Source organism: Esox lucius, chromosome 16, assembly GCF_011004845.1.
Source record: "Esox lucius isolate fEsoLuc1 chromosome 16, fEsoLuc1.pri, whole genome shotgun sequence".
Lineage (NCBI taxonomy): Eukaryota > Metazoa > Chordata > Actinopteri > Esociformes > Esocidae > Esox > Esox lucius.
The window spans coordinates 15758411-15773007 of record NC_047584.1 but is presented as its reverse complement, the minus strand read 5'-3'; the positions used below and the strand labels follow the sequence as shown (position 1 = coordinate 15773007).

Here is a 14597-nt window from a genome sequence, read left to right as displayed (position 1 = left end):
ATGGCTCCAACATTTACATTATACCTTTTTCTGTATCATGTTAATTAATTTGCTTGGAAACCATAGGGGAAAGCACAATGGAAAACAGAGCAGCAAATTGAAAGTATGTCAGAACGGAAGATGCTTTATATTCAGATGATGTGCTAAATCAACATTTTACAATAGAATTTTCTCTCTATTTCTCTGCAGCTAAGATAACGCAATACCAGTGAAAAAACAAGGTAGAATTTAAAAGCTTTAGCTATTTCTCAGTTATTAATGTTGGTAATGTGTGTTTTGGACTAAAATGATCATAAAAAGAAATGTGCCCACAATTTATGGCTTACTTCCTATATTGTTTGCTTTGTGTTGTTGTTGTATGCACTATAATGGGTGTCATTTATTTAAGCCAATGTCTAACCTGACTGCATATTCTATTTGGAAATGCATGTGGTTGTATGATAACACAAGCAGTCTATCTGATAGTGGTAAATGATCACAGATTTGACTGTTATCACGAGATCACATGTGACTGCTATCTAAAATGCCTGAGAGAGAACATGACCTAAATGAATAGGCTGTTATCCCTGAGATGAATACAACCAACACCTCTTGTTTACCGAGAGTGCGTGGACCCATTTGTCATCGCCGATGAAGGCTATATGAATAGTCCCTGAGTGGGCGATGATAAGCAGTGGTGACTGTGTACATATGGAGCTGTCTGTGGCCCTCTGTTCAGCTCTCCTGGACCAGCCAGTGTAATTGAAAGAAATGAGCCATGGAGCTGACACATTAGTCCCTTCCCTAGAGGCAGCGTGGTCCCTACCGGGTGACACACGGCTCAGCTGCGCCGTTCTTATGTACACACGGATGTGCAGGAATACACACACACACACACACCCGTGCACGCGGCCGCCCCTCCCCCACGGACGCCCGCACCCACACCCCGTGGCACCAAAGCTGTTAGTGCCGTGACTTCAGCCCAGGTATCGCTGGTACGCCCGGAATCAGCCGGCAACAGTAGCGCCGAGAGAGAGAGAGAGAGAGACGGGGGTAAAGACTCAGGGCCTGGTCGGGTCTGAAGCAGGGAGGATGATAATGAGAAACGGCCCTGCAGCGAGTTAATCAGCTCATCCCTCTCCCCAGCAGTCCTATTTATTTGCTGTTTATTCCCCAGTCTACAGCCCCCAGGGGGAGGGCTGTCTGTTTGGCGGCACCTGCAGCCCCTCTGCTCTGTGATTTAAGGCTGTAAATGCCACGCGTGGACTAGATTACGGCCGGACAGTGATCAAACCTTATTTGCGCTGTGATTAGACAAACCGTTCCCCGCACTGACCGGGCTGAAGCAATCCCCCTTTAGTAATGTTATACGGCCGGCCACGGTGAAGATGATTCACAGTGACTGACTGAACGCGGCAGCCAGTCGGTCGCCTGGCCTCAGCCCGGTCCCAAGAGCCAACTCCGTCTCCCATCACACCGTTTATTCACTGTGTACATAACTCAGTCTGTCAGAACATGGATCACGCCGATGCTCGTTATTCGGTAGAAATAACACCTGGCTGCTATAGCTATGTGCCTTATTGTGCATTTAAAGACCTGTTTGTTTATTTAATTTTTTTGGGGGGTGGGAGGGGGTTGGAGATGGACACAATGTCCTGAAACGGGAATAGTCCTTTGGTGTGGTGGTGGTTCTAGCAGAGTGGGGCAGGCAGCAGGGTTTGGCCTGCGTGGTGGGTGGTTGGGGGGTTAGGGGGGTTGGGGGGGGGGGGGGGCGCTCTGTCTGTGTGAACGGCACACATGGACCGGCTCAGTCAGAAGGAAACTGGTCCCTTTCACCTCTCCATGCTGATGAGACAAACTCGTCACTGCTGCTCTGATCTTGTCACACTCTGCCAAACAAAAGCAAAACCAAGTGGCCCTTTCCGCATCCACACCTCCCCCAAAAAAAAAACACTTAAACCTGCTTGATGTCATTCACATTGGGCTGGGAGTTTTTCCGGATCACGTGACCTGATTAGGAAAAGCTATGGGTTCTGTCTGAATGGATTCCATTTCATCCTGACTGGCCCCTTAGATAATCTACCAAAAGTTGCCCTTCACGGCCACATGTTGTTGGTAGCAGTGTTCATGTCTGCCATCTCAATGAGGATGCACTTTAGTGATCGTGTGACTCATTCAAGACTCATGCTACATGAAAAGGTAGGTTATGATTTCATCATTGTGTTTCGCATAGGATGTTGCATTGCGTTGCGTATATGGTCTATGTCCCTCTTCTAACAACCGTTCACACAGGCACTAGTGCGAGTGCGCACACACACACACACACACACACAAGCAAAAACTATGTCTCCTGTAACCTTCATGTGTATTGTACTTTCAAGACTAAGGTCATCCACTGCATCCTGAACATAAAGCACTCCAGCGATGACATTGTGCAGCTGATTTCAGTGCTTCAGTATAACACAAAGCCTTCCTTTTTTCACCCAAAGATCAGGCTATCTTAAATATTTACACAAAGCACCCGACTCTGAATGGGTACATAGTGCCCCGGCAAGGTCTTGTTTCTTTCACCTGCCTAGAGCAGTATTAACGAGACGGTTTTGTGATCTGCTAGCTTTACCTTGATCTTCTCCCATAATGCCAAGCAACAGCATCACTCCATCATTTTTTCAAGTATTTATTACCTTAGCCCTGATGCAAGGCACATTCAGAATAAGGGCTGAAAGACGATGAGACATATTACTGCAAGCGGGACGTTATTGTGTGGGAAACGTATAAACAGCTATGAAGAATGGAGGGCAATGTTCATAATGGAATCTGAACGCTTCCATTTTTGTTCTGATTGTCTCTCCTTCCCTTTCTAAACAACCTTCCTTTTTCCAGCTATCAATGCAAAGTTCTTTTGAGAGAAAATGAAGTGCATTCATGCTGCCTGAAAGGTTTTTTTTTTTTTTTAAGTTCAGTACAGCTCCGACAAAAGGGAAGGTAGGCCAGCGCTGGCCTGAGAATGACTCAATGTTTATAACCTCACCATGTAGAATTCAAGACCGCTGTGAAATGGATGAATACTCTCTCCACCAATGAATGAAAGCAGCAACTACAGTAACTGAACCACAATATGACTCGGTTTCTCTGTTTTCATGGAGAAATTTAGAAAGGAGTAGAGTAAAGGTGACGTATTACCGGTTATGTAGGCCTTTTGAAATATTTTAAGATTACGAGAGTTCAAGCTTGGCTGTCACTTCAGAAATACCCACACACATTATTGTTGTTCAATTTAGTCTTTGGGCTGACAATGAAATGGACACTATTTTTCCATATTTCTTTAGGGAGGAAAATATTTCTTCAGCATATTATTGCAGTATTTCTATTGATTTAGAAAGGTTGAAAAGATATGAATCTTGAAGATGAATGTACATTTATGATAAGATACAAAGAACATTTTTCTTAGCTGTCAGCCCCCCTCCCATAGCTCACGGCCCCCTTCTCATTTCATTCTGCTAACTGGTGCTCAAAGCTTCCCTGTCGCTGACCAAGCATCAGCCTCCCCTGCACTGATAAATGAGCTTCTTTGAATTGATGGCAAGCTGGAGGAAAAAGAGATAATCCTAGATAATGTGGACACAGTTTTCATTTCTTGTCACCCAATTAAACTGCAATTATCCCAAGTGCAAGAGAGGAGAAAAGTGGAAAGAATGGCCGAAGAATAGAGGACTGGGGCTCCCTGGGACTCTTTCTAGCAGACACATTAGCCCAGATTTGCTCCATTCTGATAAAAGAGACCATTCCTTGCACTTGGCAGTGCACAGCAAGTGGCAGACCAGCTGCAACCTGCAGCTTAGAATAGAATGCCTGTACAACGTTTGTGCCATGCCCAAAGTGGCTGGGAATAAAAAAATGTACTCAGGTTGTCTCTCGGCTAAAGCAATATGGCATTTGGATAGGAGCTCTTTGTGCCTTTAGTGGAGCTGAGGACATCAAGGTTTTCGCTCCAAATAGTCCCCGTGGACTTTTTTGTTTTATCATGCAAATACCAAGGACACATTGTCGGCGGCAACAAAAGTGTGTATTATGAGGAACCTTTGTCATCACTACACAGCGAGTGACTGATCAAGAAAAGAACCCTGGAGGGACGGAACAGGGGTTCATAAACCTTCTCACAATCCCGGGGCGAACCCAAGTTCTGCCTGACCCTGAGCCTGTGTGCGCCCACTGTTCCCTCAGAGAATCAAACGGGCTGCTTAAAAAGAGAAGCTTCCTCCTCGCGTTGTCTGTCTTCAGATGAATCAGGATCACTTGAAATCCTCCACTGGCACAAAATCTACACAGTAAATGAATGCTCTTTGTAATTACAGTTCCCCGTAGTAATTATCACCCGGATCTCCTTATTGATTTCACTTGACCCTCCGAGTTGATTAATTCGAACCGCGCGGACTCACACTCTGGGCTGTCTGTACGCCTAATAACAGTGTGGGGCTGTAGGGTAGCTAGGCTCCGTGGACGTAACTGTCACTGGTGTCTATAGCGGACACTCTCCCTGGGGATCGTTTGGTGTGAGACTGCAGCCAGCCCTTTGGCGTGGCCAGCCAGCCGGGGTGTTGCTCTGCACGGGCATCGACTTTAGCCTCCCGTATAAAGCTAGGGCACAGGAAACCAAAAGGAGCGTTCATAATGACCCAGCGTTAATCCTGACGCAACCGATTAGCGCTTTGAAGTCTTTGATTTGTGAATGCCCCTGTTCCACCACATCGCAGCCCCTCCCTTCCAGGCTCCATAGATAAACACACAAATAAACAGATTATTTAACTCATTAAGCAAACATTATCTTAACGCCCAAATACAGACTGCCTGCTGGAAAGAGCTGATAAGTAGAGCCCCTTCTGCAGTAGGATCTAATAACAGCTCCGGCTGCCATGTGCTCAGTAACGGCTCCATTTCTGATTATGGAGAGGAGAGTGCACTCAGTCAAAAATGGGATCGATAATTCCCATAAGTGTCCCGTGCGCTCTGCTTCAACACCGGGCTGATTAAGCAACACGTGGGGGCCCTGTTTGAATGTGAGGGGGGGGGGGGCCCTCCAACGCTGTGGCCGTCAAATAATGAGATCACCTGAGACAGCCGCTGTCGCGCCCTCCTCGCGCAGGGCCGTGCTGACGGCACACATGCCCTCCCATTCATCACACTGTCATTCAAGGGTGCGTCTCCGCGCGCGCGCACTGTACGCACACCCCACGTCCGCTGTACATCGGAAATCTGCGCGCGATTCAGCTGGAGACGCGTCGCGGCTACTGTGGGTGGGGGAGGGCGTTATAACTCAGATGTTTGAGAACACATCCCGGTCTTAGGAAATGGTCACTGGTTTTGACACTTTGGCGTGTCGGACACCACGGCTATAATAGGTTTACCTTGGGCGATGTGACATTCAGCCGCAACAAAGAGCCAGCTGCGGAACACCGTTATTTCACTCCATTGAAAAGAGGGAGCTTTTTTTTCTCTCTCAATGGCATGGTTATTATCCCGGTCACTTAATCTGCTCCAATAAGATTGATTTCCCTTTTTAAGCGGTGTCGGAGTGGCCCTGTCAGAAAGCGTCCAGGCCATGGAAACCATAGTGAAGGTTCCAATGCATCCTCAGAATTCCGTCATTTGCTAGAGGTCACATCTACTATGGCTTGTCCCTTGACATACTGATGGCTGAAAACACAAAGGCTCTTTCTCTGTTCAAACTGATGGAGTAGACCAGAAGAAATACCTGCACCGAGTTTCGGTTTTCGTGTGCGCATATCAGTGCATTTCATTCAATTTTACTCTGGTTCAAGTTGATGGACACGTGGAGGATAAGGAGGAGGCGGTCATCTTCCTAGGAATGCTGTGATGTCATTTCTTTACACACTTTGGTGGTGACTACAGGAAGCCAAATGACAAAGGACATAATTATAAATAAAGTTTAATTATTTAGTTCAATATGTGAAATTATAAAATAGTTTGACGTGTGTACTGGGTCTTTTTTCGTAATCATTTGGAGTTATGTTCCCGTGGGAGCTTGTCATTTCTGTGTAGTGATATAACATATTTGTAATGTTCTAAAACCCTATGGGACAGCCACATTTCTGCAGTCTGTACAGTTAGCTTTAATTGAGAATCTGTTGTGACACAGGTGAGTACAGCCCTTCACCAACGTTTTCTTTAGGCCCAAACTAACATCAGTGTACTTTCAACCTTTACACAGGACTGTCAGCGTTCTCTCTCTGCTTGCCTTTGAGCTTGCGTACAATGTCACAGGCGAACAAGGCAGAAGGACGATGGCACAATATGAAGGCCCGAATAGCTTGTCGGAGCTCTGCTACAGGTTCAAGGAGATTGGATCGCTTTTTGTGTGCCAAACGGCCTCAATTCTGCTTCCACAGAAAAAGGGGCGAGGGACTAAAAGAGGACTGAGAAAGAACATCTTTTGTGGCGGCTAAGAGAGGGGGTGGATAAAAAAAAAAGTGCCTGGGTGCATCACTTTCCCTCTGATCCCAACTGGAACTATAAATGTATCTGAGAGATGAGCTATCTCTCTTTGGCGGGCTGTGCCACAAGCAGCCGTTTTCTACCCAGGCTTCCCCTGATGAGTTAGCAGGACCTGGTGATAAAGCTGATGGAGGAGGTGCTATCAGGTGGCAGGGTGGGTAATTACAACTCTCTATTTGGGCTGTGCAGCGATGCCGGGCTTGATAAGGAGAGAATAATGAGTAAAAGGGGGCAGCAATAATGCACCCGCTAAATGGTTGAAAATAGTGTATCGTGGCAAAAGTCATCTCAATGCCTGCAGGGATACAAGTGTCTTCTTTGGGAGTTAAACCATAGGACTGAGCCAGAGAGTGAGTGGGTGTTTTAAGCTAAACGGGACCCGTGGGAGGTTGCATAGATGTCTGCTTTGAGGAAATCTGACTTTCTGACAAAAGGCTTTAAAGGTCGTTCCGTAATGATTCAAGATGTCTCTGTGGCCGCCGCTGTTATTTTGTTTCGCCTTGAGGTGTGGAGATACCCCCGAACAGAAGATTATAGGTATTGCTCAGACAACACTTGGAGGCGTTATCATCCATGTGATTTCCTTGTCCTACCTCCTCTTTGGCTTTCCTTGTTCCCTAATGTGCTTTCAGACTTCGACATTATTTGTTGTATCTGCCAATTCTCAGGTTCTCAAAGATTGAATTGACAAGCCCCCCCCCCCCCCCCCCCCAGCCAACAACCCACATCAATTCAACCAACCCAGGGCCAAGTGAGTCAGGTGAGCTGTTATTCCAGCCAGTACCTCTGTTGTAACACTGCTAGACAAATGCTACCTAGAACACTGTGGAATTCAACATTCTTAAGGGTTGACTCTTTTACTTTGTCTAGTTTCTTTACTGTTCCGTTGGTTAATACTCATCTTTATTATGAGAGGATTCTTTTTGATTTAATACCTCATTTTGATATGCATAATATTTAGGTTTTGGTGGAGTAAATGTGTTGCTTCTTTACCAGAGCAATTCACAGAGGAACAAAGACACTAAAATCTGCCTTGAGGAGAAATGAAGGCTTTATAATTAGAATAATTACAAAACTGGAGAACTCATTTGGGACTTATTGAATATTAGGAACACATTATATATAAAATAGGTCACATACAATTTTTAAACCCACAACAATATTTTACTTTGCTCACATTAATTATGTATTTATTCTAAGCTCAATATGACTCATTACAAGAAATACAGGAGACCTTATTGTTTGATTTGCCAAACCTGTCATTATGTAACCTGACACTTGGGAACATTAACTAGGCATTGTACGAACACAGAGGACATGAGACAAAATTACTTCTAATCTAAATACAAACATCTTTAAATAGTAATCAATTGGATTTTACACACGACTGAACTGTTTAAGCCATTAGCTCTATCTCAAAAGCTGACTAGGTATTAAGATAAGATACTGAAGCAAATAGTATTTAATGGATGACAAATTGACTTTCAATAGTGTCTGGCTCAGGAGATCATCAAGAGAACATTTTCTCCACTATGTTTAATGAGATTACATTGAATCTAAACAGCTTTCTCTGCTACATCATTTTTTCTTCTTTCAAATGTATTTTTTTCTTTCCTAATTTCTAATAGCGTTTTTTTTTTTCATTGTACCCTAATTCTTAAACCTCAGTATTGCTCAATGATCAATCCTCAGAATGTGAGCAAAGCTCTCGTATGATTATGAAGATCATTGAGCCTGTTATTATTTTAGCCTCAGTATATCTCAAAACCGTATCAACAATGCAAACAAAATAGTTTAAAATAAATATATCATGATGTGCACATTAATACTGCACACTGACAACCGTGGTAAAATGAAATAAAATAGGGGGAATTAATAATATGGATGGATTGAATTGATTTAAAGTCAACTACATGAGTGACAGGAATACCAGGGACTACCTGGGGTAGTCAGACACTTAACCTGACTCTCTTCATGGATCTACCTATTCTGTTTCTGTAGTGTGTCTGTCTGTACAGGGATGATCTGTTAGGGTGGAACAGAGAAGGTGTTGCTGTAATTAGGCAAGCAGAAAGAAAAGACCACCACATCAGGTATTTTGTCTCGACCCCTCCCTCCCGACATATCTTTATCCCCGATAATGCAAGCACTTACGTCCTGGACCAAATACAGTAGAATCCAGTCGTTTCAAGTGGGGTACTGTAGCTGGTGTTTTTTTTCTCAGTAAAAAGAAAATGTGTCTCATACCAAGAGGACAACTTCTCTGTTCTGGAAAGCAATTTCTTATTTAGAAAATATTTGGATCTTTTCCCTCTGTTCTTCGGAGAATGGCTGTAAACAGAAGAGTGGACTTATGAACTGATACTGTAATTATCAGTGAATTGAAAATGAAGAGATAAACTTCCACATCCTCTAGGTGTCTTTGGAGATGGGTTCCTTTTTCTCATCTGCAAGGTGGGGTCAAGGTGGGGTCATGTCCCTGTCAACTATGTAGTAGACAGAACTTTCAAAAGGCTAGAGGGTTTTTGCTGCAAATAAAACAACCAAATTGTGCTCCTCTGTACAAATTCTCTCACGTCTTGGGTTTCCATTTCAGACAATATGATTGCTAGGGCTTTGGAGTAACCCGTGTGCGATCTCTCCATAAAAATGCCCCTGTTCGTTTGTTGTGCTGTCTGCCTTCCATTAGCATGCTAGTTTTCGTTTCAGCCTTATCACCTGTCAGTCTTCTGAGGGTGGGAGTGCTCTGCTCTCTCCGTCTCAGAGGATGGACCTGCTTCACCGGGTCATTCTCCCAATCGCTAGCCCATCCTGAATGATTTAACTCTAGTTATTCCCAGTCTAACCACAGTCCTAAGGGAGAGAAACAAAACAGAAGAAGTTGAAAGAATGACACGATTTTTCATCAATTTATTAGAACTTAATTAAAAGTGTTTGCCTAGCTGGGAGGAGTGTTAATATTTCATTAAATAGAACAGTCAGTGAAGGAATCATTGAAAATCTGCTAAATCACATAGGGTTGAGGTTCAGGTGTTGAGATACTAATTGAATTTAAGGTTTACTCAGCAAGTCCTTATTTATTAAAACTATGGGCATTTTCAGGAGTCAAACTCTGGGTGCACACTGTAATCTGCAGGTCATGCCTCAGCAACAGTGTATTATGAACCTGGCTATTAGGATTCCATAAGTATACACAGTAGTAAAAGGCGCTGAGTTCAGACAACAAATTGCAATAGTAGCGAATAACATTCATGAAGTTCATGATTATAATGAAGAAAAGAATAACTTTGTGTGCTCAATGGACTGTACACTGAGACACTTAACCAACTATCAACCGCTGATAACTTTTTCCTTAACCTATTTACAGTATATAATTCATAGATTTTTGCGTTTTTCTCTAATAAATGGAGACGCTCTTCAGAGTTTCCCGCGGTTCACTGCAGGAATGCTTTGACAGCCCCACAATAGGAGCACACCAGTGTTGAGATACGCGAATGCTTTCTTTTGAGGCAGCAGCTTGTCTATCTCAGAAGTGTCAACGAGCACTTGTCAATCAGCGGCCGGTCCTTTAGACGCGCATCATCTCCACCTTATCATCAGGTTTCTTCTAAATTGAGACAATGAAGCGGTCTTTCAGTGCGAAGGACATTATTTCCCTGGCACAATGGAACAACAATCATCTTGCTCGTTTAGGCTTATTATCTTTGAAAACGTAGACGAAGAAACTAGAGAAGAGAAAACGACAGAAGTCAATGGAGCTGTATGTCGCTTCTATATACTGCATTCTATTGAGTTCATCCAATGTCGTTCAATCACAGAACGTTTTTATTCATTAATTGTTTCCATGCATGATTTATTGCACATTATCTCAACGTATCGCATCAACCGCTGTCTTATTACTCCTATTTCAACACTGTAATAGCTGGTGGAATGTGATGAACTGGAGTTTTTAGGAGAAAGAATCAATCTTAGAATGTAAATTAATGACATTACTTTATAAAGAGCAAATAGGGCATATCATATCTAATAATAATTATTATAATCGCTAATAATAATAATAATAATAATTTACTAATAATAATATGACAGGATGAAAAGAAAGGAGACTCAATATTGCCATGTTCGGAATCCGAGCTTCTGAAGTGTCAGAAATTCCGACTCAGGTAACCTACAAGTGCAACTAATTTCTGAAATACGATTTTATATTTTCTTGAATTTGGCATTAATTCATGCATTCATACATATATCAAATTAAACGCACGAAGGACTATAAATCGGCATTGTCAATTGTTTGATGCAGCCTTCTTTTCACTTTTTAATTTTAATAATTATGCACAACAGAGAAGGTGCGTGAACAAGCCACTTAAACGTACAATTTACTCAACAAGTCTTTCAGATAACTGTAATTGCTTAGTTGAATATTTGACAACCTAATTTCGGTTGTCGATTCGCCGCCCTTGGGAAGGTCCTTTGAAGTGAAAGTGAAAAGGGGAATTCAGGAAAAAATAATTAATTTCACCAAGCGCGATTAGAGACACTGTACCCGCCTCAATATTTAGGCATATTTATGACAAACTGCTTTTTTACAATAATCAGAAAATTAAATAAGACATTATTTACCTCGTTATCTTGCTTCTGGACATGTACAATTTCTGTAGGAGGCCTACCAGTGCCACCCAGGGAGCACTGGACAGAAGGCTGCTACTCAGGAAGAGATTAAATGACAATATAACCTACTGTAGATGTGAGAAACCCTAACGAGTAGCCGTAAACAGTATTTAGATATAATAAAAAGTACAACATAATTGTTGGAATATTTAATAAAGCACGGTTAGATAAGAAAGGAAGACAGGGGAAAGGTAAAGGTAGAGAGCGATATCAATGATCCACCTAATTTCCCCCCGCAATTATAACGGATTCTTTTTTTTTTTTAAACAAACTTTTTATTCCAACGCTGTTAACCCAATGCTCCATTCGATCTGAAATACGTTTAAGTTTTGGGTGGACCACAGTCAAAGTACACCTAGACAATAGCATATCAGGAACAGTTAACTTTTGCTTTTTACAAGCTATCTTAATTCAGTTCTTGTACCTTATGCCTCAAGGTAGCCTACTAAATGTACTATTAATTAAGGCTATCCTATATTACTTCTGCATCATAGTATAATGATATCATGGCAATTATATTATAACAATGATCCGTATCTTAATATACTTTTAAATAACTACAATATTAAATTTGCTATAAAGGAAATATCATGAGATGGGGATTTAGCCATGTAGGCTATAAGGTGATTCGTTTTCTTCTGGGTCCCTGGTCCCCGGCGCGCACAGGGTGGGATTAAAAGAGCGCTCAGTCTGTGTCAGACGTACTGCGCATGCTCCGGGGACACTTTCACTACCTGCTTCTGAAAACCTTATTTCACATGGGGCAGCCTGGAGTTATCAACCATTTGCGTAAACGCTGGATTCAAGTGCTGAGTGTCAGTTAACCGTCTCTGCCGATATCAGCAAAACAAGATAAGAACTTCAGCGCTAGACATATTGCATTCTGTCTTCTTTGCTATAGGCTATTGTCCTTGTCGGATATCAACATGCATCAGAAAACCTAACTTTTACAGTTTCTCATCAGGACGTTGCGCATTGCTCTTTTACAAACGGATATCTTACGACGGTGTAATGAAGCACTGATATTTTACGTAAGTAAATAAACTATACTAATTTAAATTATCTATTATATATCACTCATTATTTTGTAAACTAAATATAGCCGAGCCTAGTTTACACTTAGATAATATATGTTGGCCTATTTATTTTTTACAATTTGTAGCCAGCCAGAGGCTTTCCTGTCAATAATTACTAAGAGACTTGACATATTGCTTCTTATATTTACCTTTTCAGACCTAAGTACTTTGTACCAACATGTCTAAGCCGATGGATCACGTAAAACGCCCGATGAATGCTTTCATGGTTTGGTCTAGAGCACAGAGAAGAAAAATGGCTCAGGAGAACCCAAAAATGCACAACTCTGAGATCAGCAAGAGATTGGGAGCAGAGTGGAAACTTCTCACCGAGTCAGAGAAAAGACCATTCATTGACGAAGCTAAACGACTGAGAGCAATGCACATGAAGGAACACCCAGACTATAAATACAGACCTAGGCGGAAGCCAAAGACTCTGATGAAAAAAGACAAGTTTGCTTTCCCAGTGCCATATAATCTTGGGGAACATGAAGCGCTTAAAGTTAGCGGTCTATCTCATGGAGCACTTTCTGAGTCCCTGTTAGGGAACCCAGACAAGGCAGCAGCGGCGGCAGCGGCCGCAGCGGCGAGGGTCTTCTTCAACCCGTCTATGTCCACGAACCCCTATTCATTTTTTGACCTCGGGTCGAAGATGTCTGAGCTTTCCTCGCCATCGTTTCCATACCCATCTCTGGGTTACCCTGGTGGCACAGCTTTCACTGGAACTGGCAGTGTGGGTGGAACACACTCCCACACTCACTCTCACCCAGCCCCGGGAAACCCAGGCTACATGATCCCCTGTAACTGTACGGGCTGGCCCTCTGCGGGTCTACAGCCGCCGTTAGCCTACATCCTGCTGCCCGGGATGGGCAAACCTCAACTTGACTACCCTGCGTATGCAGCGGCATTATGATAGCCTATTGGACTTAGGAGACGTTTAAATGTGAAAAAAAAAAAATATTCATGCAAGAGGTTATTATGCATGCACAAACTTGTACATGTGATGAAGTGCTCGTCGTCCCAGATATCACATGTGTATGTATATTGATTAATACCTTTATCTAAGGTAATGTTTATTTAGAGAACTCTCTAAACTAATATTTAGCCATCACCTGGAAAATCCCTGAAGGACAGAATAAAAGGATGGGAAGAATACAGAACTGGGGATGAAAGGGTAGGAGACCAATTTGCCCATAATGTGAATATTCAATTGGAAGGTATCATATTTTAAATATCTGTTGCAAACGCGCCTGCTTGACTGACCAGTTCCTATCAAGCAGGCCCACCTTACTGCGTCCCACATAAAATCAGATAGGTAAACATAAATTGGTCATCACTTTCATATATTTTATCAGATATTTGAATATTGTTTAATAAGTCTAATCACTGGCTTTTATATGATTTATATTGTTGGTAAAGAAGAATTGCTTATTTCTCGTGCGTCTGGCTATGTTGCTTTCTTGTTTCAATCAGAATGACATAAGCCTGTAAATGTGTACAGATAAATGATGCAAATAGTTAATTTGCCATTAGCCTAGTGCTTGAGATAGGACATGGAACTGACTGGGTTGTTTGATTAGAAATCCAGTGTATATTATACGTTTTTAAACACTGTTTTATAGATGTCTGTAATATTTATTGTTTAGTGGAATCATTATGGTGACCCAGTTTATTGAACAGAGGACTGTCCTTGTCCTGTAACATTTGCACAGGAATTATGAAGTGCTTGTAGGATGTAATTTATTTAAAGAGTCACTCTGCCAAGTATGACTGCCCAAACATTTTTTTTTTTAATTCGACTATAATTCTTGGCCTTACTTTCAACATTGACCAATCTCAAAATGTTAATTGATATTTTTGGTTTACTGAACCCTCTGCATTTATGTGCATATGGAGCATCATTCGTTTTTACTAACTCTGAAGATGTATATTTTGTGTTTTATTTAACACCACTTACATGTACTTTAAACTCTTAAATGCTATTCTGTTCATTTGTTGAACAAAGGATTATAATAAAGCGTATGCGGACAAACAGAAGTAATCGCGCTGTAGTTCTTGTTGAATTGCTAACAAGATTTCTATCTGAATTGCCGTAACGTGCTCAGTCCAGGTGAAGTGTAAGGTATCCTCCAAAGGCCGCTTTTGTTCGCGCTGTGAATAGTATTACTTGGAAATCTAAATCAACCCATTGTAATCAAGAGCCAAAACCTGATTTATCACAATTTTAATCTGTAATAGGAAGAAAGTGAGTCGGTTTCTCTTAAGCCTTCTATTTTCCAGTAAAAAGGAGCTCATTGGGATTAAAAAACAGACATCTCCTTGATGTAATTGCATTCTAATGTATTTTTTTCTAATTCAATGGAA

General features: G+C 42.1%; 1 protein-coding gene across 1 annotated transcript; it reads left to right on the top strand.

The window, feature by feature from the left end:
• Window positions 1–11907: 11907 nt before the first annotated feature.
• Window positions 11908–14270, top strand: sox21b (SRY-box transcription factor 21b). The gene is made up of 2 exons (XM_010894855.4): window positions 11908–12191; window positions 12394–14270. The coding sequence occupies exon 2, from the start codon at window positions 12415–12417 to the stop codon at window positions 13144–13146; it is 732 nt and encodes a 243-aa protein (XP_010893157.1). The 5' UTR covers window positions 11908–12191; window positions 12394–12414; the 3' UTR covers window positions 13147–14270.
• The last annotated feature ends 327 nt before the right edge of the window (window positions 14271–14597 follow it).